Genomic DNA, 22,861 nt, shown 5'->3' with positions numbered 1-22,861 from the left:
ATGCATGCACATGTACAGGCATGGGTGAGCACACACACTGCTGCCATGCACATACGTGTGCTCATGCCCACACACACACAGGCATGCACACCCCAGGCATGGGGAAGCACGTGCACCACCTCCATGCCACCATACTTGCACACGTGCATGGGCATGCACAGGCGTGGGTGAGCACATGCAATGACCCCTCCACACACCTGTACACACACCCACACCTGCACACAAACTATATGAGTTGGCAACATGCACTTGCAGGCCAGAAGCCAACCATGTCCTGGGTGTTTCACCAGCTGAGTGGCCAGCAGGTGCAGGGAGGGATTCTGCCCCTCGGTCAGGCCTCCCTGAGCTCTGTGTCCAGCTCTGGGTCCTCAGCACAAGGAGGACATGGACCTGTTGGAGCAGCTCCAGAGGAGCCACAGAAATGGTTCCAGGGCTGCAACAGCTCTGCTGGGAAGAAAGGCTGAGAGAGTTGGGGTGTTCAGCCTGGAGAAGAGAAGCTCTGGGGAGACCTTATTGTGGCATTTCACTTTATAAACGAGGTTTCTAAGAAAGACAGAGAGGGAGTTTTTACCAAGGCCTGTAGTGACAGGACAAGGGGCAAGAGTTTTAAACCGAATGAGGGTAGGTTTAGGTTGGACATAAGGAAGAAATGTATGATGAGGGTGGTGAGACACTGGAACAGGCTGCCCAGAGAAACTGTGTATTCCTGGAAGTGTTCAAGGCCGGGTTGGACAGGGCTTGGGGAAACTTCATCTGGTGAAAGATGTTGGACTAGAGGGAGGTTGGACTAGATGGTCTTCAAAGGTCTCATTCCAAACCTTTCTGTGTTTCTATGGTTCACGTGCCTGCAGACACCCCACAAAGGTATAGTTGTATAGGAACACGCTCCAGAGTGTGTGTATGGAGCTCACACACGTGTACACACCTGGGGGGGTTCCCCCAAACACACTGCTAAGAGGGTCTGGCCCCACTTTTCCAGCCCATGGTGTGCACAAGGCCCCCTGTGCCAGCCCTCACCTGCTGCTGCTCTGGGACCCCCATGCTGGCAGCCAGCCAGGCCCAGACAAGAGTCCTGCATCCCCGACACCGCAGCCCACCCCACCATGGGCCATGCCCTGGGCCGGGGGGCTGGGGCTCCCTTGTTCCCCACCTTGTGTGTGGCTTTGCCCTTCGGGCTGTAATAAGCAGATGGGGGCTGCGGGAATGCTGTGTGGTTTGGACCTCCACAGTTTGGGACTCCTCATTTCCCATGTGGGGCAGGGGGAGGCAGCTTGGCTCTCATTGAAGCATCACTGCCCCACATGTCCTCATCCTCCCCCAGCACCAGTGGTGCAGTATATGGGGGGTACAGACTAGGGATCTGTAAAATGGGGAGATTGTAGTGGAGAGGAGGCAGACAGCAGGGCCAAGGCTGCCCCAGCGTGTCTGGGTCCTGCCCGCAGCTTTGGGAGACCCACAAGCCCTGTGTGCTACAATGAGCCTGCTGGTCTGCAACTCTGCTGGGGTCTCACACGGGAACCCCCAGTATCCCCCCACCCCATAGCCACATCCAGCACAGGCACTGAGTACCTGGCTGTGCCCGCCATGCCCTGGGTCTGTGGTCCAGCCTGGCGGTGGTGGGAACAGCATGTGGGGGCAGGTGGGTCTCAAACGGGCCATGGGGCACACAGTTGGACTCGATGCTGCAGGTCTCGTCCAACCAAAATGATTCTATGACATATACGTGCATGCGACCCCTTCCTGCGGTTATCGGTGCATATGGGCCTGCACAAGCGGCCCTGCCCATGCACACATACACACACCTACCCACATGTGCACACATTCACCCGTGCGCTTACCTGCCTGTGCATTAGGTCACCTGCATGCACACGCACACTTGTGCATGCATTCACATGTGCACATCACACACGCGTGGACACATTCACCCGTGCAGTCACTCATCACTGGTGCTTGTGCTCCCCAGCATGGGTCTGTGCTCCTTCCTGTGCACATGTGCTCACACACATGGGGTGTAGTTACCTGTGCGTGCACGTCTGTTCACGTGTGTGCATGCATGCGCTTCCTTGTGTGCGTGTTCAGTTGTGTGTGCTCATATGCGCATGCATGCATTCCCCTGCGTGTGCACATGTTCACCTGTGTGCGCATGTGTTCAGCTGTGTGCACCAACATGCGTGTACCTGCATTCCCCCACGCAGCTGTGTGCTCTCTCAGCGTGCTTGCAGCTGTGCACCTACATTCTCCCACATGCACACATGCATTTACCCCGGTGTTTGCTCACATGCATTCACATACACTCACCTTGTGCACATGCTCACGTGCATGCATCCTTCCATGTTTCCGTGTTTCCATGCCAACGTGTATGTGCATACGCATGTGCATGCACCCACCACTGCATGCCCATGCGCACCCACACCTGCGTGTGCTCACACACCTGCACTCACACCCCCACGTGTGCCTGTGCACATGCCCACCCCCACGCACACGTGCTCACACGCAAGTGCTGGTGCCGTCCAGCTGCCAGCGCTTCCCTTGCATGCTGCCCTGGCATGGGGAGAGCGTGCCAGCGCCTGCCCTGTGGTGCCCAGCTGGCTCGCAGAGGCCATGGGGAGCATCTGGCTAGCAAGGGGACAGTGGCTGTGCCCACCCACACCACCCTGCAGTGCCGGGCTGAATCAGGGCATCCCGGAGCCAGCCCAGCACCAGCAGCACTGCACCACCCCAGGCATTGCCAACCCCGCTGTGTCAGCCTCTCCTTGGTGCCACCCCTAACGTTCTGGCAGCAATGCCGTGGTGTGAGTGCCAGGGACAATGCTAAAACTGTCACCCAAGTGCTGTGCCCCGTCCATGTGCCGCTGGGGAGGGGTCCAGACACTGCCCCCCGCCCTGGCCCAGGCCAGTAGCACTGGGTGCAGAGGATCCCCCTGCCCACAGCTGCACCCCGCGCCCCTGCAGTGCCACAAGGGCGCTTAGTGCCCAAGAGCTTGCCAGGGCTCAGCTCACCCCTCCCATGGTGGGCACCTGCCATCCCCACCGCCCCAGGGACAAACCACACAAGACAGAACCTGGACAGATGTGCAGCTGCTGCTGCTCCTTTAGTGTGAGAGAGGCACAACGGCACGCGGCGAGGCACGGGCACCGGCACACACTGCTGGTGTGGTGATGAGCTGAGGGCTGCCAGCCCTCCCCACAGCAGCACATCCCCCAGCACCCAGTGGGTGCAGTCTTTGGTCCTCGTAGTGTCCTCAGGCAGGCAGAGGGGTGGCTGAGATGGGAGGGATGCGGGGAACCCCACTGCTGCCGGGCGCTGTCCCAGGGTAGGGGTAGGTAGGTGTGGGGTGTAGTGTTCAATGGGCTGGGGAGGCCCACGCGGGGAGCAGCCCCGCAGGAGGGCTGTGCGGTGCCAAGCGGGCAGGCGTGGGTGCTGCCTGCACCCTGGGGCTGCGCTGCCTGGCCGGGGCCACCCCTAAAAGGGCCCAGCCCGCCCTGCCTCCCCAAAAGGCTTCCTCCCCCGCCCCAAGCTGCTGCTGGTTGCATGAAACCCCTGTGCAAAATCAGCATCAAGGCACTTTCCTGTCCCATGAGGACAGACAGCGGTGGGGTGAGGGGATGACACAGGGTGAGGTCTAAGTGCTATCTGAGGCTGCTGCAGCACAGAGGAGGGGGACAGGTAACCCGTTTGTCCTTAGCATGGTTTTCCCTCTATTAATTTCTCCTGGTGCCAGGGCGGAGGCTGGAGGCACAGGCTGGATGACACCGGGTGGTTCCTGTGCCCACAGAGCTCGTGGCAGGGGGTACCTGCAGCCCCTGGTCTACTGCTCCCAGCACCCCTTTCCCTGGCAGGGCACCATCCCAGGAGCACCCATCGCTGTGTCCCCTGGGAGACGGGTGCACAGCACCCACCAGCACCCACCTCGGCCCCCCATGGTGCCTCCATCTGGCGGGGAGCGGGTTAAGGACCTGCTGGCCAGGGCCATTGTTTTGGACACAATGGAGAGGAAGAGGATGCCGGAGCCGAAATTCCTCCAGCTCCCACCGGACAGATGGACAGAGCCGGACAAATAGACAGGACAGAGGGCGAGGATGGTTTAACCCTTCCAGGCGCTGCGTGGGGACGCCCCGAGGCAGCCAGGGGGATGCTGTGGGACAGGCAGTGGTGTCCAGGACAAGGTGGAGGGACCCCTGTAGGCACACAAAGACCTCAGGGGGTGGCAGGATGCGTCCATCTGGTCCTGCTGGGCTGCAAGGTGCTGAGTAGCCACTGAGCCCATGGCACCTCCACAGTACAAACCCCCCACTAGGGCCTGCACTGACACCCCCTCCCCTGCTTGGTACACTGGAAAAATAAATAAAAGGCAGGGGCTGGACAGACGGACAGACACAGGGAGAGCCCCTGATGGGCCAGATCCACTTTGGAAGCAAGCTGGGGCCACGGCCAGGGTCCCTGGGGAGACTGGGTGGGGGGCTAGCAGCCCTTGGGGGTCTGGCCAAGGCTCTCACGCAGGCACCGGAGCTGCTCCTGGCCCAGCTTGATCTTCTCCTCCAGCTCCCGCTGCTCAGTGATGAGGGCCGACTTCATCTTGATGAAGTGCTGGTAGTCCTGGAGGTGCTCGGCGGGCAGGTACCGCGCCACCATGGCGCCCACCGCCTCCTCCCGCCGCCCCACGTGCTCCTTCAGCTCCTTGGCGTCCTCCAGCTGCGCCACCAGCAGCTGCTGCTTCTCCCGCAGGGCCACCTGTGGGCAAGACGGTCTGTGTTAGTGGGGGTCCCGCACCCCAACACCCCGCGAGCACCCCTCTGCCCACCTTGTCCTCGGCGGGGGCGTGCGGCCCCAGGCTGCCCAGCGCGGTCTCCACCCGGGCCAGGCGCCCCGAGAGCGAAAGCAGGAGGTTGACCACCTTGTCCAGGTCGCCCACAAAGAGGCGGTACTTGTCGAACTCCCCCGGGGTGCAGAGGGCTTGCAGGCGGGTGGCCACATCCTCGCCCAGCGCCCCGTTGGCGCTGATGTCCTCCTGCAGCCCCCGCTGCGCCTCCCGCAGCACCGCCAGCTTGCGGCTCAGGCTCTCGATCAGCTGCAGCTGTCGGAGAGAAGGGGTCAGGGTGACTGGGGCCACCCTCTGCTGGGACCAGGGGACCGGGACATGGGCGCAGGTGGGACACACTGCATTGGGCCCCACAGACCGCAAGCACCTGGTGATGCCCCTGGTGTCCACCAGCTACCGGCAATGCCCCCAGTCCCTGTGAGCATCCGGCAATGTCTCAGACCCCGTGAGCAAATGGCAATGCCCCAGTTCCCAGGAGCACCCAGTGATGCCCCCAGTCCTCGCCAGCACCCAGAGATGCCCCTGGTCCCTGTGAGCATCTGGCAATGCCCATAAGCATCCAGTGATGCCCCTGGTCCCCAAGAGCATACAGTGACACTCCCAAGCCCCCACAAGCATCCAACAATGGCCTCACAGGCATCTGACAACGTCCCAGCCCCTGTTAGCATCCAGCAACGTCCCTGGTCTCTGCAAGCACCCAGTGATGTCCCTGGTCCCCATGAGCATCCGGGAACATCCCCAGTTCCCACGAGCACCTGGCAATGGCAGTGGGGAACCCCGAGGGCATCAACCCAGCAGTGCCCACTTTACCTTCTTCTCCACTAGCTCGTGGTCCACCTCCTCTTCCTCATCCTCTGAGCTCCGCTCCACCACCTCAGGCAGCTCCTTCACCTTGCTGAGGGGCTCAGCTTTGCCCGTTGCTGTGCCGTAATACGTCGGGTAGGAGGTGGAGCTGGCAGCGCTCCCAGGGGGTGGCGAGATGGGCTCGAAGCCCTGCCTGCGGGGACAGGGGCTCAGCGTCAGGGGCGGCGGGTGCAGCCTGTCCCTGGCATGCTGCCCGTCGCCACACCAGCCCTACCTGTCCTGCGCCAGAGCCTCCAGGTGCCAGTCCTTCTGCAAACGCTCCCGCCAGGGCTGCCGCTCCCCTGCCACCAGCAGCTCGCCCACCACCTCGGTGGCGGTGCTGCGGGGAGCCGGGGGGGCCAGGATGCCGGCCAGGGAGCTGTCCCTGCCTGCCACGTCCCACAGCAGCTCCTGCGAGTCCATGCGGCGGGGCTGGGGCCGGCCCCCCTGGCAGCTCGGCCCCTCCGATGCTCCAGGGCTGGGCTTGGGCAGCTCTGAGGTGGCGGGGCCAGGGCTACCATGCAGGAGCATGGAGCACTCACCCCCGCTGCGGGGCCCAGCCCAGCCTTGCTCCTGGTTCTGGACGAGCCTTTGGGGCTGATCTTCCATTTCCCAGGGGTGCTTCACCTTCGGTCGCTCCTCCCCGGCCCCTGTCACCCTGCTGACACGCACCCAGGGAACCCACATCAGCTCCCATGCCCACCTGTGGGGGATGGTGACACGCAGGGCCACGTCCATCCCCATGGAAAGAGGTCAGGGACAGCCCCCACACCCAGAAACCCCCTCGGCCTGGCCCAGGGTGTGGATTAGGATGCTCTGACACAGGGTTCAAAGGGCCACGTATCCCCAGAAGCCACCCAGTGCCCAGGCTGTGCCCACAGCCCTGCTCCCAGCCCCACGCCATGGCGGCACTTACCTGCAAACCTCAGTGCTGCCAGCATCGGGCTCGGGTGTCCTGCGGAGTGATCCAGGAGGCTCAGGTCGGGGCCAGACACCTGGCAGGGCAGGGGGGCGAGCGGCATGTCCCCGGGTCCAGCCCCCCTGCTCCCCGGTGAGGCTCTGTGACCGTTCGCGCGTGGCCTCGGCGATGCTGCGCGTTGGCACCGGGGCAGTGGTGAAGGCAGAGCTGTGCCCGGAACCATCCGGCAGGCGCTGGGACATCCGCCGTTGCCTGTACTTCTCCCAGTTGGGGGGAGGTGGGCGAGGAGGTGGGGGACCCTTCTTTTTGGGGACATCAGCGGGGTCCAGCTTGGCACGGAGAACATCCCTGCGGTCACGGCCCCGGGGGCTGGCGGGCTCCAGGTTGAGGTGGCTCTCAGAGAAGGCTCTGCCCCGCAGCGGGCGGTGCAGGAGGTCCGGGGGGCTCTCGGGGGAGCGGGGCAGGCGGTCGCCATCCCATGAGAGGTCATGCGTGGACGTGGCCCGGTAGCAGGGTGGCCACTCTGGCTCGGTGCTCTCAAAGCAGGGGCGGAATGGGCCGAGCCTTGGGAAGCCCGGTTGATACCGGGAAAGCTCGCTGGGGAGAGAAGGGGGCATCCATGCCCCCCAGACAGTCACCCCCTGGCAGCTCATGTCCAGCCCTGCCTCAGTTTCCCCAGCTGGCATCACCCAGCACCACTGGCAGGGGAAGCCACAGCTCTCCTGGTGCCACCGTGCTGGGCACAGTTCCCCAGAGATGCCCCCAGCCCCCTGGGGATGGGTGAGGAGGGACCAACCCCCTCCCTGCCATGAGCATCCCGTTGGTCTCCCGGGCCCTGCTCACCCCATGGGACATGGGCTCTCGCTTCGCAATGCACAGCAGGGCTGTGGCAAGGGCATTAAGGGTGGTGCTTTATACATCACCAACCGAAATCACAGTGGTCCCCACCTCCCTGGCAGAGGACCCCACCGAGCAGCATGCACGTCCTGGCACCCTGGCACCCGGCGTGGGCTCACCTGATGGACTGGCTGGCTTTCCTGGTTATCGCTGGTGGTTCCCAGTCATCCAGGGGAAATTCCTGCATGGGGGAATGAGGCAGAGTGTGAAAATGGGGTCTGCACCCCGCCCCCCAGCACCCCACAGTCCATCCCTCTCCAGGCTCAGTAGGCATGCATGGGGTCTGCAGGGCTCCCTGTGGGCACAGTACTCCCCACCCCAACCCAGAGGCACACTCCAGGGGTGCAGGATGGTGCCAGTGCTGCCCCACAGCACAGTCCCAGGGGGTCACTTACCGGGGCGAAAGGTCTCCGGGGGGGCCAGGCGTCGCTCTCCTCCCGCCCAGGACGAGGGGCTGGGCAGCAGCAGTCAGGGCAGCGTGCCCAGGGCTGAGGGTGGCAGCGGCAGGCACGGCTGTGGGGCAGCAGTGGAGGGCACAGGTCCCCCCCGCAGTAGCGGCAGGGCTCAGGGCGCAGGGGAACCCCATAGGGGTAGGAGAAACCCCGCAGGTACTCCAGCTCCCCTGGCCTCCCCAGCGGCTTGTAGCAGGGGGGCTGCTCCCGGCAGCACTCAGTGTAGTGGCCAGCAGAGCTGGGACAGCCAGGTGAGGGGGGGACATAGGGCTGGTCCACAGAGAGACGGCGGGTGTCCCGGCGCTCGGGGCCGGGGGGCTGGAAGGCACTGGGATCCCCTGCCGGGGGCTTGCTGTGCCGGGGGGGTGTCGGCCGGCTGCTCTCCTCGAAGAACCGACGGCGGTCAGCAAAGGGCAGCAGGACGGCCTCATCGCTGCCCCGTGCTGGGGAGCTGGGGGCCGCCGGCCCCTGCGCGTAGCCCTCCAGCTCGCCTGGGCTGGGCGAGCGCTGCGGCTGCAGCTTGCGCTCTGGGGACCAGCGCCAGCGGCCCTGGACCATCGGCACCGCCCGGTCGGGGGACGGGACCCCTTTGGGGACTGGCAGCGGGTCAGGGGTGGGCATGCCCCGGTCCCCCGAGCAGCCAGGGTTCCTGCTGTCATCGCTCAGCGCAGGGCTGAGGCACTTGGCTGGGGTGCGGGGTCCCTCCGCGGGCACACTGCCCTCGGGGGGCTCCTCCTCCACTGGCTCCTCGCCAGGCGGCGGGGCGCCGGGACCCCGGCTCTTCTGCAGCTGGGCCTTGCGTCGCTGGATCTCGTTGCGCAGGCTGGTGGCGAAGCGGTCACTGCGGCGGCGCATCTGAGCAGAGCGGTGGGGAGGACCTGCAGTCCGCCGGCCCCCTGCCCGGCTCTCCTCCTCTGCTGGCCCCTCGGTACCATGTGCTGGGTTGGCCCCCGGCCCGTCCTGCCCGCAGGCTTGCTGCAGCTCGGGGCAGCAGTGGTAGGGTGGCAGGCGGCAGCACGGCTCTGGGCAGAGCGGGGGGTCCTGGGCAGCCCCTGCAGCCCCTGGCCGGCTGCCCTCATGGTGAAGCGGAGAGAGGGTCCAGTGGTGCCCGTTGGGGGCCGGTGAGGCTCGGCCGCTGCCAGTGCCCACCTTGAGGGAGCGGAGCTGGGAGGCCAGCAGCTGCTCAGGAGCACTGTGCCGGTGTACTGTGTGGCCCCTGAGCGGGGAGAGCAAAGGGTTGTCACCTGCCGCCATGGCATCCGGCACTCGATGCACGCTACCATCCGGGTACAGCCGGTTGCCAGGCTCTGTGCTCTCCCCCAGGAGCGGCTCGGCCGAGCACCGGTCCGGGTGGGAGCTCAGCATGTAATACTGGTCGGCAGAGAGACGGTCCTTCATGGAGTACAGCACCGGCGTCCTCCTGCCCGCCACCTCTGCCTCCCTGTCCTGCTGGCAGAGGAAGGTGTCGGAGATCCACCGGCCCTTGGCGTGCAGCATGTCCACCGACACCGATGCCCGGTGCCTGTCCCCTCCGCTGGCTGGGGCTGCCCGCAGGCTATCCCTCCTGACAGGGGGCTGGGGGGGCACAGGCGCCCGCCAGGCCTCTGGGTGTTGGCTGGCAGGTGGCTCGGCCCCCGTGGTCAGGTAGCGCCCGTCGGGGGGCTTGCAGAGGCCTTGGAGGCTGGAGTCGGCAGAGGCGGCCTCCTCGGGGCGGAGGGACAGAGCGCAGTCAGAGGCGATGGAGCTGGCGGAGAAGGAGCTGTAGGCTGAGTCCCGCTTGCTGTGGTACATGCCCTGGTCAACGGGTGAGGGGTCCCCTTCATAGTAGGCCTGGCCAGGCTGGTCCAGGCTCTCCATGCTCCCGATGGAGCTGCTCCGGTCAGTGCTGCAGTGCCGGGACAGCGGGTTCCACTGCAGGGACAGCTCGCTGCTGCCCGGCCCCACGCCGGTGTTAGGGGTGCCCGCCGCCCCCCGCCCAGCTCCCCGCCAGCCCCTCCAATGGGCACGAGATCACGGGAAGCCAACACCTCCCCCCACGTACATCCCCCCCAGGACAGAGGGGCACAGGCTGGCACAGCCCCAACTTGCCCTTCACCCCCAGGCTTGGGGGCAGCACCAAGGCTGCCCCGGCACGGTCAGGGAGAGCAGGCACAGGGACACAGGGTGTGCACCGCTCTGGCCACTTGGGATGTGTCTGCTCTGGCAGGGGGACGCTGGGACTCAGCTCCTGGCCGGCTCGGCGGAGCCACCGCCCCTTCCTGCCGGCAGTGCCGAGTAAACAGGCAGGGGAAAGGGCAGCGCGGCGACAGGACGTGTGGGGATGCCCAAGAGCGGTGTGGGACAGCCAAGTGAGCTCCCGCCCCGCGCCCCCTCCACCCCAACTCAAGCGGGCGCCTCGTCCGCCCCCTCCTCTCGTGCGGTCCCGTGGATGCCCTCAGGGTGGGTCGGGGGTCTCACCTGACATCACACCCTGAGGGCCAGGAGAGGCTGAAGGCGTCAGCAGGGCAGTGCATGGCAGGGGCGTCGGGGCGGCTTTCGGCAAGTTTGGCCACATGCCAGGAATGGGGCCGGAGAACGGGCACGCTCCTCCTGCCAAGAGCAACAGCGGGAGAGGACAAGAATGGGGAGGAAGCCGGGCCGAGGAACCGGGGCTGAAGTCACTTCCTACGAGGCTTCCTGTCCCCCTCAGGCCAGCGCCCGCCCGAGGGGGACAGCAGCGAGGAGGGTCCAGCCCTGCCAGCACCCGGTGCCGGGCAGCGGGATCTCACAGCTCTCCCTGGCTGCTGGGGGTCCCTTGCCTGCAGCGTCCCTGCTGCCAGTTCAGGAAGGCACCAAGGACGTGGCCCTAGTGCAGCCCACAGGCAACGACCCAGCAGGCCAAGGGTCTCTGCCAGGACTGGAGCGGCTCGGCAAGCATGTCAAGGGACCCTGAGGCCACATCTGTGTCCCCACCACAAGCCTGACCTTCCCCCCTTGTTTCTCTGTCCCTCAGCATTTGCAGCAAGCACCAGCCACATCACATCCTCCGGAAGGGGACTTGTGTCAGGCCCCGTCCCACCCCCTGTGCCAGACAGCCATGGGGGTCTCCAGTCCTACCAGTGCATGCAGGCAGTGATGTCCCGTGCCACCACACAGACGTGTAGGCAGATACCACCTCTTGTACCCCCCAAGTGCCCAGTGCTGACCCAGCATCCACCAGGTCAGCAGGGAGGGTGGCAGGGATGAGCTGCGAGGTCAGCACAGGGACCCCTCCCCACCCAGAGCCCCCAAACTCACCATGGATGACGCTCAGCCCCAGCACAGCTCTGTGGCACCCCCTGCCCTGTGGGCAGTGCCCCACGCTGCCCCAGCCCCTGGGTGCTGCCGGAGCTGGAGCTGCGTCAGGATGCAGCCACGGAGTGGATGCGGGTCAGGGAGGAGGGGGATGAATGCAGCACCCGGCCCTGCCTCTCCTTCCTTTCCCAGGCAGGCAGCAGGCAGGCAGGCAGGAAGGGAGAGGAGCGGCCACGCTACAAGATACCGCCCAGCAAAAGGAGGTGTTGAGCCCGCCACACTGCCCCGGCTCTGCTGGCAGCACACTGGGCTGGGGAACCCCCACCCACCACGGGGTGCTGGGCAGCCGTGGCGGGGCTGACCCCTGCCCTGTCCGAGCACGGGGCAGCTCCAGGCTGGAGACGGGCACTGCCAGGCTCCCACCAGTCCTCCCACCAGGCGATGCCCCCCCAGCCTTGGCACCACCACCCCCCTACCCGCAGCGCTGCCAACCTGCGGACGATCATCTTCAGGGTGCGGTAGGAGCCCTTGATGAGGATCAGGGCCTCCTGGCGGGACCCATACAGCGGTGTCCCGCTGATGTTCACCAGCTCATCGCCCGGCTGCAGCCGGCGGGACAGCGCAGCTTTACCCCCGTCCTCCACCTGGGTGACAGAGCGGGGTGTCAGGGAGACAGCAGCCCCCCAGAACACCCCAGGGGGTGTGCCACTGCCTTTGGGTGCCAGAAAGGGGTGCCTGCGCCCCAGGAACCGTAGAGGGATCTGCGGCGCCAGGCTCCCTCCTTGCCCCAGTCACATGAATTTCTGAGCAAGGAAAGGGCATAAGGGAGGGGGAGAAGAAAAATGTCCCATCCCAGCAGATTCCCCCGCAGGCATGGGCAGCACAAGGGCCCTTTGTCCGGCACAGATGCCAGCCCCCGGCTGCTGCTCCCAGCCCCACGTTGGCCCTGCCCAGGCACCCGTGATTATTTTGATGCCCGAAGGACATCATCACATCATGTAGGCCCAGGACACCCAACAGCTGGGGAACTGCGGAGCTGTGCCTGGCCCTGGCACACACCTACCCCACCATGGCACCTATAGCTGAAAGGAGCCTGGTGCCCCATAGCACCACAGCTTGGAAGGCATGGGGCCACAGCGCTGCTGACACAGAGGGGCCCCAGCCCATCCCCTCTGCCCCAGCAGGCAGGTGCAGTGCAGGCAGAGCGCCCGGTGCTGGTGCTCATTCCTGCCCATCCTGCCGCTCCTAACGGTCAGGGATCACCATGCCGTGCCCCTCACACTGCAGTGCTGGCAAATGAGCCTCACCGCTGGGCTGCATGCTGGCAGCAGTACAGGACATGCAGACACATGGCGCAGGACATAGGGTGCCTTCTGCTGCCATACCTGGCACAGATGTGGACGCCGACCTGGCTGGATGCTATAGCCACCCACAGGGTGACGGGCAGAGCTGGCCTGGCACCGTGCTGGGGCTCCTGTGCCCAACCTGCCCACGGGCTCCTTGCCCTGCCCTGCCGCTCCTAGCCCAGCAGAGAAACGAGCTCTGCCCGCAGTACCCGCAGCAATGACTCCACAGCCCAGCCTGGGTGGCAGCCAGGCCCCAGTGCCAGGGGGCACCCACAGCTCCCCAGCAGGCCGGCCACCACACATGTGCCCCCAGGCACCTCTTCCCAGCCCTGGTGCTGGGCAGGGCTCAGGGGGCATCCCCCTGCCTGTGGGTGACTTGACACCCGCAGAGCCAGGTAGGGGCAGCCAGGCCTCCTGCCCCGCCCGGCACTGCCCCATGGCTCTGTCTGGCACAGCTGTGCCCAGGGCCTCACAGCCCTCCCATTTTTTAGGGACCTGAGCATTGCAATGCCATGTTCGGGCTGGGGAAAGCATGATGCGCCTGCCTGTGCGGGCAGGGGGCCCTGGCAGGGGGCTCCAGCTGGCTGCAAGGGCTCCTAGTCCCACCATGCAGTCGCTGGAGCACCTGGGTTTAACCCCTGCCACGCTGCTGCCCACCCCCAGGCAGCTCCAGCAGAGCAGGCAGCCAGAGCAGGCTGCGCCTTCACCCCAGTCCTCTGCCCGGCCAGATGCCCACTCCATCCTGCCCCGTGTCCACGGGGCTGAGTCAGCAGTAACAGGTCATCCTCCCATGAGCTGCGCTGCTCTCTGGGCCACTGCGTGTGCCGGGACAGACGTGGCTCAGCCCTGGCATCACTCACAGAAAGCTAAATGTGGCATAAACGGTCCCTTGTTCTGCCTTCACCACCAGTGAACTCAGTGCTGTCAGCCAAACCCTGCCGCTTGTCGTCCTGCCAGGCTGGGCCGGCGCTGGTCATTTCCCTGACGTTCACTCTGGGCCCTAATGGTGGGCACCAGCTGGCTCACTGGAATATCCGTCAGCCCCAGGAGAGACTTGTCTTAGGAGTCAGAGCCACGGCAGTGCCCGCCCTGTGCCCACCCCGCCCACGCTGACCTCCCTCCCTCCTTGCCCCTGATGTGCCCAGGGGCCCAGCACCAGAGGGCACTCAGCAGCAGCCCCACGGAGGGCCCGAAGCCCAGGCCAGTCCCGCCATGGGACTCCGCCACAGGAAGGGATCCCACCCGGAGTGGCTCAGAGATCAAACTGTCTCACCGAGTACCGGGACCCCCTTCCCCTTTCCGGCGCAGGACGCGGGGCCCCCCGCGCCGCAGGCGGGACTGCCCTCCCCGCACGGGTCGGCACGCACACACCTCGGCAGAGCCGCCCCGGGGGACCCTCCCCTGAATGCACAGAGCGCTGGAACAAGCCCCCTTTGTCTGCACAGCACACGCGGCAGCGGCGGCCCGGCCGGGGGAGCGCGGAGGCCGGCCCGCCCTGGCCCGCAAGGACCGCCCCCCCGCCATCAGCAGCGGTGGGGAACATCCTCTGGCCCCCCCATCCCCTCCTCCAAAAGTCGGCGGACCCAGCGGGACCCACCGCTCCGAGGCCCGGCAGCGCCCCCCCGCCCCGGCTCCCAGCAGGGCCCCGGCTCCCGCCCGCCGGCGGTGCCACCCCGGGCGCAGGGCAGGGACCGGAGCGACTTTTCCAGCTCCCCCAGCCAGACCACGCTGCCCGCGTCCCGGCGCAGGGCGTGGAGGGCCCCGGGGCGCAGCCAGCCCGGCTCGGGGCAGGGAGGCAGCCCCGCGGCCGCGACAGAACCCGACCCGCCAGCACTCTGGCCCCGACAGGACGGTGGCACTGAGCGGGCAGGCAGCCAAGCCGTCCGGTGACAGCGGCTCGGCCGGGCTCCGGGGGCTCGGGGTGCGGGTGCACCCCCGGCTGCTGCCCGGCTCCCAGCGGGTTTCCCGGAAGGGCGATGCCCCGGCGGGGCCACGGGAATCGGTGACCCCCGCGTGGCGGGACGTCGCGGCTGTGGGTCCGGACCCTCGCTCTCCCCGCTCCCGGCTGCTGAAGGGACCTGGCTCGACACCACAGCCCGGCACCAGCCCCCTGGCTCGGGGACGGACCTGCCCAGGAGTTTCGGGTGTGCCGGGACACGGCAGACTCTGGTCCCCCCCCAGTGGCACCCAGCGTCCCCGCAGACGCAGGTCCCCGGGTTACCCGTGGGCGCGGCACCATGGGTGGGCAGACGAAGTGGGGCTGCCCCCCCGCTTGCGCCCCGCGGGACGGGACCGACAGGGACGTGGGGGCCGCCCCCGCCGCCAGCCCAACGGATGTGCCAGAGGAATTTCTTTCTGCCGCCGGGCCTGGGCTGCCCCTCCGCCCCCACAGCCCCGCTCCCACTCTCCCCCGCGGCTCGGGGTGGCGGATCGCGGGGAAACGCGAGTGCGAGCGGCTGCCACGGGCCCGCCCCACAGAGATACGCGACCCCACGGGCCGGGGCTCCCCGCGCCCCCAGCGCCGTCGCGCACCGCGCGTCCCCCCGTCCCGCGTCCCCCACCTCCCGCGGGTTGGAGGCCCCTCGCGGGATGATGCCGCGGAGCCCCCGCGGGACCGCGTCCGGCGACGCCTACCTTGGAGACGATGAGGGGCTCGCCGTGCTCCAGCCCGCCGCGCAGCGTGAAGCCCCAGGGCGCGCCCCCCTGCAGCTGCACATGCACGTACTGGGGGGCGCCGGGCCGGCCTTCGGCCCGCTCCATGGCCGCTACCGCCCCATCCCGGCCCGGCCCGGCCCGGCCCGGCCCCGTACCGCGGAGGAAATGACACCCCCGCCCGCCCGGGCAGAGCGGCGGGGAGCCGAGCGGCGGGGCGGGGCCGGTCCGGCACCGGGGCTGCTCCGCCGCCGCCAATGAGGAGCGGGGGGACGGCGGCCGTCGGCTCGGCACGGCACAGTTCGGCTTGGCTGGCTAGCCATGGCACGACTCAGCTCAACACGGCATGGCATAGCTTGGCTCAGCTCAGCATGGCACAGCTCGGCTCAGCCCAGCACAGCATGGCATAGCACAACACAGCGCAGTTTGCCATGGCTCAGTTTGGCTTAGCTAGACAAAACACAGCTCAACACAGCACAGCACAACATGCAATGGCTCACCATAACATGGCACAGCTTAGCTTGGCACGGCTTGGCTCAGCCCAGTTCAGCACAGCCATGGCACAGCTCAGCTCTGAACAACTCAGCTCAGCATGGCATGGCACAGCTCAGCATAGCTCATGGCATGGCTCAGTTTATGGCATGGCTCAGCAGACAATAGCATAGCACCGTGCTACTCAGCTCAACTGAGCTTGGCTTGGCAGAGCTCGGCCCAGCCAAGGGACCTGTATTGAGCTACTTGGCTCAGCTTGGCACGGCCCAGCCAGCATGGTTTAACTCAGTCTGGCTCAGCCAGCATGGCATGGCATGGAGGGCTGGCACAGTTCAGTTTGGTTCAGCATGGCACAGCACAGCTCAGCCTGGCACAATTTGGCTCAGCTCAGCATGGGATGGCAAGAAGGCCAGCATGGGTTGGCTGGCCCAGCACCGCTCAACTGGACATAGTTCAGTGCAGTTCAGCTGGGTTGATGTGTTCTGCCTAGGCTCAGCTCAGCATGGCACGACATGGGGCTGGCACAGGTCAGTTCAGTTCACTATGAGGCCTGACCTGGTGTGGCTTCACTTGGCCTGGCCCAGTTTCACTCAGTGCAGTTCAACTCGGATTGACATGGACAAGCAGGGCTGGCACGGTTCAGCTTGGTATAGCATGACTGAGCTTGGCCTGGCACAATTCACCACAGCATCATTAGTGTCAGTTTGGCACAGCTCAGCCTGGCACAGCACAGCTTGGCTTGGCCGAGCTCAGTTCAGCACAGCAGCGCAGCGTGGCCAGCGTTTTGGCAGCGTGCATGCGGGTATGAGGGGCTGCCTGCTCAGGCGGCGGTGGAGTTTTGCGGCACCTGCTGCAGCTCCTCAGGGCAGGAGGGTCCCTGCAGAACCCCACCCTGCCAACCACGCTGGCGCCCTGAGCCCCGCTGCATGCACTGCCAGCTCCCGTAGGGCCTGCGTGCTCCGGCCCCCAGCCTGTCCTGCCGCGCACCCTGGGGCGTGTGTGGCAGTATGGCTGCGCTTCACCTCCGCCTTTCCCCCAGCAGGTCCAGGAGGGGCTGTGGTCCCCACTTTGGAGAAACTGAGGCAGGGGAAGGAGGCAGCTGGGGTCGGTGGGAGTGAGCAGCGCTGGCTCCCGGGAGAGCCCAGAGCCTCCGCTCCTCCCCTTCCCACCCGGGGCCCCGGCTCTTACTCATCTCCTTCCAGACACAGCCGGGCCGGAAAGCTCAGCGCTGCCAGCACCGCCCGCGGCCCCGGCTGCCTGCGGGCTGGGCGGGTGCAGCACTGCGGCCTGAGAGGGTGGGCTGGCTGTGCCAGGCTGGCGAGCAGCCCCCGGGTTGCTCAGTCCCGCCACAGGAGGGGTCCTTCGAGTTTCTCTCAGCAGCCCCCATCCACTGGCACCTGCCTTGAACGCTGTCTGCGCCCTGCCAAGCTCAGCTGCAGGTGGCCCAGTACATGTGCCCAGTCCCGGTGCTGTGCTGAGGCTAGGGCAGTCCCCGGGCTGTTTGTGGTGCTGGAGCCCACCCAGCAGCGGTGCATGGCCCCTCTCACACAGCCTCAACACGTCCACTCCTGGCCTGACTCTCCTGCTCTCCTGCATGGCTTTGCTGCCCCCTTCGCTGTGACCCCCACTCACCGATGGCTTCTGCCATGCCTGGACTTTTCCCAGCCTCTGCCGGGCTCAGCTGCCCCCGTGCCCTTTCCCAAATGAGTAACCAGGGCTGCCCACCCAGGCGTGAGGGCTCTGTGCCCTGGCTTGTCACGTGGCCCCACACCCCATTAAACACTGCAACTTCCCTGCCCCCGGTACCCTCCACACGGCCCTCCCAGCCCTTACTGGTGTGCCTTACAGCTGGCACCAGGAAGGGTGGGCAGCACTGAGAGCAAGGCACCAACACACCCCTGCAGCTCCCCCCATGTCCCTTTGCCTGCACCAATGGTTCCCAACCAGAGCGGCCACCCCCAGCCCTCTCCATCCTGTCAGGGAAGCAGCAGTGCCCCAGCTCAGCAGCACATCAGGCACTCTGCCAGGGGCACGTGCCACAGCTGCCTGCATCCTGCCTTGTGGTGTGCCCATGGAGCCTGCCTCCAGCAAGTGTCACGGAGCCACAGAGTGGCACCAGGGCTGGGGGGACAATGCCCTCCGTAAGGGCAATGACTCAAATCACCTCTGCCAGTGAGAGGGTGGGCATCACCCTTGCAACCCCTCAGCCTTGGGCATGTGCTGATGGAAAGACCTTGGCGCCAGAACGGTCAAGCCCGGTGAAGCTGCTGCCACGGTGATGCCCACAGCATGGGTACCACCCGCTGACCCAGCTGTGCTCCATGCCCCAGGCTCTGGGTCACTCTGCCCACCCGTGTGCCTCAGGGCCACAGGCCCTGGGCTCGATGCTCATCTCTCAGCTGGGGAAAGCGAGGCACAGGGAAGCCTGCTTGTGCAGGGGGGGGTCTGGGAGCAGACCCCAGGCTCTGTGCCTCCTCTGGGCAGCGTGCACCAGCTGGCAGCGATGGACAGAAAGGCACCAAGTCCACTGCTAGGGGGTTGGCACGGGGTAGGGGGAGGCGGAGGGGCTCTCAGTGCAGTGGAGCACCCCGCCTGGCTCCAGACCCCTCCCCTGGGACCCGGGGAGCTCCTGGCCCTTTAACCCCTGATTGGGGCTATGCCTTTAAAACGGGCCCCGGGGCGGGGGCTCTCACTCCGCAGGAGGAGGAGGCTGGCCCGGAGCAGGTGGCCTGAGTGAGCTGGTCCTTCCCACCCCACCCCACTTCACCCCCCACCTCCACCACACTCTCTCTCCCCTGCCCTGGCACTTTTCTGGTACCTGTAGCCAGGCTCGTGTCTGGCTGGCTTTGCCTCTGCTCTGGGTTTTAGTCTGGAATTGGCACCTCTTTTTGCATGTAGTGTGCCCCCGCTGCCTCCCGTCTTTCTGTTCCCTGTGCCAAGCTGAGGCAGCTGCCATGACAGTCCTGGTTTGATAGTGGCTGCAGGACGCTGAGGTCTCCTTTTGCTGGTGCCTGCAACCAGCTCTGCCTCACCAGGAGGAAGTATGACTGCAGGCTTCCCCTGATCCCGCCAGCGGCCAGCACCACCTCACCCCCTCCACATGCCTACCATGGCTTTGCTCCAGCCCTTCACCAGCCTTCTCCTCCTCTTCACTCTGTCCCTTTCCTGGGCTGCAAACCAGTCCCTGCTGCCCCCCAGCTCCCTGCCCGCCGTCCCCCCGCTGCCGCTCCTGCAGGCCCTGCAAGCCCGGGCACCAGGCAGCCAGGGCTGGCGAGCGGGGCCAGCAAGCGGGCAACCCCTGCGCTACATGCTGAACCTGTACCGGCGTGCCACCGACCGTGAAGGGCGACCCCGGCACGGCCGCAGCCTGGGCACCAACACCGTCCGCCTCGTCCGGGCCAGTTCCCAGGGGGGCCAGCCCTGGGCAGGTAAGGAGCGGGTGGGCACCAAGGGCAGTGCAGGGGTTAGTGGAGACAGTGGGGTGGGATTGAGCCCTGGAGGGTCTCTGCATCCTTTCCCCCTTTGCTGTGTCCTGGCCAGAGCTGGCATGTCCTGTGCCCTGCAAGGCTGCCCTTGGCCTTGGGGTCCCCCTTGGTGGGGGCCCAGGCTCTCCCTGCCCTGGGGGTGAGACAGGCCCTGTGTGGCCTGTTCCCCTTCCCACCCTGCCCAATGCTGTACCATGCCAGTGGTGTTTGTGAGGAGGATGGGAATTGTCCCAGTCACTATTTGCCCTTCACCCAGCGGTGAGCTGTGGCACACGGCTGCTGTTTGCCAAGGCTCCTGCCTGGTGCCAGGACACCTGGCTGTCAAGGGTTTTTGGGGAGGCGATGCCACAGGCTCCGCTGCATTGTGCAGGGCTGCAGCAGCACCCTGGGAGAGGGTTGCACTGGTGTGGCATCCACTATGCCGTACCGGGGGGACACTGACTGCTGCTTCCCCACAGGTCGCTGGTATGTGCAGCCCCTCACGTACCGCCTGGAGGGCCAGCCCAAGGCTGAACAGCTCCTCCGAGCTGCTGTGGTCTACCTGCCCAACCTGCCGCTTCCCCACGGCCGCCTCCTCTGCACCCTGGAGCTGGCGGCCACCGGTGAGGGGCCTGGAGTGCTGCTCAGCCCTGCCGCCCGCCCCCGCCACGGCTGGGCTGAAGTGGATGTCACTCCTTACCTGGTGCCAGGGAATGGCAACGCAGGGAGCCTGGTCCTGCGGCACGTCTGTGTGCGTGCCGGCCGGGTGGGGGGCCACGACACCCCAACGGCCCCCAGCCACCCCTTCCTCCTCCTCTACCTCAATGACACCCAGACTGGGCTGACACCACCGGCAGCAGAGCCCCACCGGCACCGGCGTGACACAGGGACACTGGCCCATGACCTGTCCAGCTACCTGCGGGAGCAGGGAGGGGAGAAGAGTGACTGCTCCCTGCGCCCCTTCCCTGTCAGCTTCGCCCAACTGGGCTGGGACCACTGGATCATCGCTCCCCACCGCTACAACCCGCGCTACTGCAAGGGTGCCTGTCCCCACCTGCTCCGCTACGACTACCACGCGCCCAACCACGCTGTGGTGCAGAGCTTCGTCCATCAGCTGGTGGATGCCAATGTGCCCCGGCCTTCCTGCGTCCCCTACCGCTACAGCCCCATCAGTGTCCTCATGATCGAGCGTGACGGTGGCATCCTCTACAAGGAGTATGAGAACATGATTGCAGAGTCCTGCACCTGCCGGTAATACCTGCTGCCCCGGCACATCACCCCCAGGCTCTGCCTGTCCCTGCTGGATCTGGACTTCAGGGTTTGTCTTGCTCTGCCTGGAGCAGGTCTGTCCCCGCTCCCTGTGCAGCACTGCTCTGCCGGAAGGTTTTACGATGGCATTTTTATGTAAATTGTGGGTTTTTAAAGGCAGGAGCCTGTGCTGGGGCAGTTGCCCTGTGGCATCTGTCCTTCCTGTAGCTCCATGGCCACTGCCTGTTTTTGGGGGTGGAGGGGCTTGGCTGATGCTCCCAGAGAAGAGCTGGCTCCCTGGACTGGAGCACAAAGCTCTTAGCAGGTGGTGTGGGGGTCTCCTGGTGGAGCTAGGGCAGGAAGGGTTGAGCGTTCCAGGTGTCCCTGTGCTTGGCACCCAGCTGGTGCCATCGGTGTTTGGAGCACCCCTGCCTGTGGGATCCGTTCCCAGCTCACATGCACCCCATTCTGTCTAGTCCCAGCTGTGGTGGTGTCGCACCAGGCTTGGAATTGGGCTGGGGAGGGTGAAAGCCCCTCTCCTTCCCTGCAGTTCTGCTCTGGGGGAAGCTGTGAAAGCTGGAGGGACCCAGGCTGCCAGCTCTGCTCCCAGTACCGGGGGCCAGGCTGTGCCTGCTGCTTCCTCTGCCACCCCTGTCCTTTACCTCCTTGGCTTGCCCTTGAGCTAGGCTCAGGTCTCACCCTGTCCCAGGGGTCAGACCCCCATCGTGGTGTCCCTCTGCCTTTCTGCACCCTTGCTATCCCATGGGGCTCAGGCTCTGCTGGGCTCCTGGCCAGTCCCCGTTCCTGGAGGGGTCAGTCCTATTCCCAGCACCCCTGCTGCCTACTTTTCCTCTATTTATTGCTGTGTAATTAAATAAATTGATGGATTTTGCTAAAGACCATCTTGGCCTGTTCTTGCTCTGTCCCTGGGGTACAGCAGGTGCCCCCTGGGACAGGCTGGGGTAGACTGTCTCTGTGCAGGCACCCTTGTGCCTGCATTGGAGGGAGCAGGTGCTGCTCCCTGCTGTGTGCAGGGGGTAAATCCCAGCTGGTTCAAGCAGGAGCTGGGAGAAGAGGCTTCCATGGAGCTACAGACCTTCCCTTGGGCAGGGGGGACAAATGGGGCTGCAGGCAGCTGCCCCAGTGAGGCTGAGGACAAGAATGCCCCAGATCCCTCTATATGGGGGGGCATAGGGGTGCAATGAGCTGGGTCTCCCTGGGCTGTCTGTCACCCCGGCCAAGGCATTTGGCTGCCAGGATTATTTTGGCAAAGTGTCTACAGGCAGACCTGCCTGTTCCTGGGCGCAATGCCCAGGGTTTGCAAAGCTAGGACAAAGTTCCCTTTCTTTGAGCAGCAAGGCATGGACAGCAGCTGTAATCCTTGTCCCGCAGTGTTTGGTGGCGCTGCCACCTGCCAGCTGGGTACTTCCTCTGCATCCTCGGCTCATGACTCTTGCCTGGGTCTCATCTCTCGTGTTGCCTCCAGCTCTGTGTTATTGTTGATCCAAGCTCCGTGGGGATGTTTCAGCACTTCCCTCCTGTGGGTGTTTGCTGTGGGGCAGGGTGCTGCCAGTTTCCCACCCTTCCTCTACCCACCAGCCCAAAGTTTCCTCCCCATCCTGGCAGAGGGAGAAGCTGCGGAGCCCCAGGGTTCTCTCCTGCCCCTTGTTCCCAGCTGGCTGCATCCTGGCTGCCTCCAGCCAGGAGGCTGCGTGGAAGCCCATGGACCTGACCCCAGGGGGAATATTTTCCCTTGTCAATAATTAAGCATGTGGTGTTGACTCATCCAGGCAAGTGATGATGAAAGGCATGGCAGCTGGGCATGCTCCCAGCCCTGGGCACTGCTGGATGTTGGTGCCCAGTGCTATCCCTGGCAGGGACCATCACCCCTGGCTGCTGTGGGCACCACTCAGACCTGCTGGGTGCCCCAAAATGGGCACTGGGGTTTGTCTGTGCCAGCCCTGTGTCCTTATATGCACTGTGCCAGTGCGCTTTTGTGCCCATTGTGCTGTAGCCTTTCCCTGTGTACCTCTGGGTGCCGAGGGGCTGCCCTAGCAGCATGATCTCCTCTGCACAGCTGGTGGGGCAGGTGCTGCCCAAGGGAAGGAGCAGCAGCAGTTCAGGGAACGAGCCGCTGTCCCCAGCTGACCTTGGCTCTGTGCCTGTGTCAGCGCTGGGGCTGCCCAAGCAGAGCTGCCTGGAGGGTGCGGGGCCCCCAGCCTGGTGCATCTTGGGGGGGGCGGTTGCTCTTTCTGTGGGTCCCACAGCTGTGCGAGCCCCTCGGGCACAGCCAGGGACCACCGGGGGCCTTGGTTTGCAGACATAGAATCATTGAATCATTTTGGCTGGAAGAGGCCCTCAGGATCATTGAATCCAACCATAACCCAACTCTAGCACTAAACCATGTCCCTAAGAACCTCGTCTAAATGCCCTTTAAACACCTTCAGGGATAGTG

The 22,861-nt window shown here is 65.4% G+C and overlaps 2 protein-coding genes across 8 annotated transcripts; one reads left to right on the top strand and one right to left on the bottom strand.

Annotated features, from left to right (window-relative positions):
* Positions 1-3,065: 3,065 nt before the first annotated feature.
* SHROOM4 (shroom family member 4) lies at positions 3,066-15,409 on the bottom strand. 7 transcript variants are annotated; one of them, XM_065028177.1, is made up of 10 exons: positions 15,185-15,409; positions 11,697-11,848; positions 10,389-10,520; positions 7,875-9,861; positions 7,599-7,660; positions 6,580-7,179; positions 5,899-6,324; positions 5,631-5,817; positions 4,803-5,075; positions 3,066-4,732 (listed from the first exon to the last, which is right to left on the bottom strand). In XM_065028177.1, the coding sequence occupies exons 1-10, from the start codon at positions 15,308-15,310 to the stop codon at positions 4,463-4,465; spliced, it is 4,215 nt and encodes a 1,404-aa protein (XP_064884249.1). In that variant the 5' UTR covers positions 15,311-15,409; the 3' UTR covers positions 3,066-4,462. The 7 variants fall into 7 exon arrangements, with proteins under 7 accessions (XP_064884249.1, XP_064884251.1, XP_064884253.1 ...); XM_065028179.1 differs by having other exon boundaries at positions 5,899-6,321; XM_065028181.1 differs by having other exon boundaries at positions 5,899-6,321; positions 7,875-9,816.
* Positions 15,410-17,135: 1,726 nt separating this feature from the next.
* On the top strand, positions 17,136-21,298 carry BMP15 (bone morphogenetic protein 15). Its single transcript, XM_005512170.3, has 2 exons — positions 17,136-19,122; positions 19,638-21,298. The coding sequence occupies exons 1-2, from the start codon at positions 18,795-18,797 to the stop codon at positions 20,411-20,413; spliced, it is 1,104 nt and encodes a 367-aa protein (XP_005512227.3). The 5' UTR covers positions 17,136-18,794; the 3' UTR covers positions 20,414-21,298.
* The last annotated feature ends 1,563 nt before the right edge of the window (positions 21,299-22,861 follow it).

Source organism: Columba livia, chromosome 12 (assembly GCF_036013475.1).
Source record: "Columba livia isolate bColLiv1 breed racing homer chromosome 12, bColLiv1.pat.W.v2, whole genome shotgun sequence".
Taxonomy (NCBI): Eukaryota; Metazoa; Chordata; class Aves; order Columbiformes; family Columbidae; genus Columba; species Columba livia.
Note: the sequence above shows the minus strand (reverse complement) of the source record. Positions and strands in the feature narration are given on the sequence as shown.

Excerpts from the sequence above, each read along its gene's own strand:
- BMP15 (XM_005512170.3), top strand. The coding sequence starts at position 18,795 with ATGCCTACCATGGCTTTGCTCCAGCCCTTCACCAGCCTTCTCCTCCTC. Across the intron at positions 19,123-19,637 it reads GGGGGGCCAGCCCTGGGCAG|GTCGCTGGTATGTGCAGCCC; the intron begins GTAAGGAGCGGG and ends GCTTCCCCACAG.
- SHROOM4 (XM_065028177.1), bottom strand. The coding sequence starts at position 15,310 with ATGGAGCGGGCCGAAGGCCGGCCCGGCGCCCCCCAGTACGTGCATGTG. Across the intron at positions 11,849-15,184 it reads AGCCCCTCATCGTCTCCAAG|GTGGAGGACGGGGGTAAAGC; the intron begins GTAGGCGTCGCC and ends TCTGTCACCCAG. Across the intron at positions 5,076-5,630 it reads ACGAGCTAGTGGAGAAGAAG|CTGCAGCTGATCGAGAGCCT; the intron begins GTAAAGTGGGCA and ends TCTCTCCGACAG.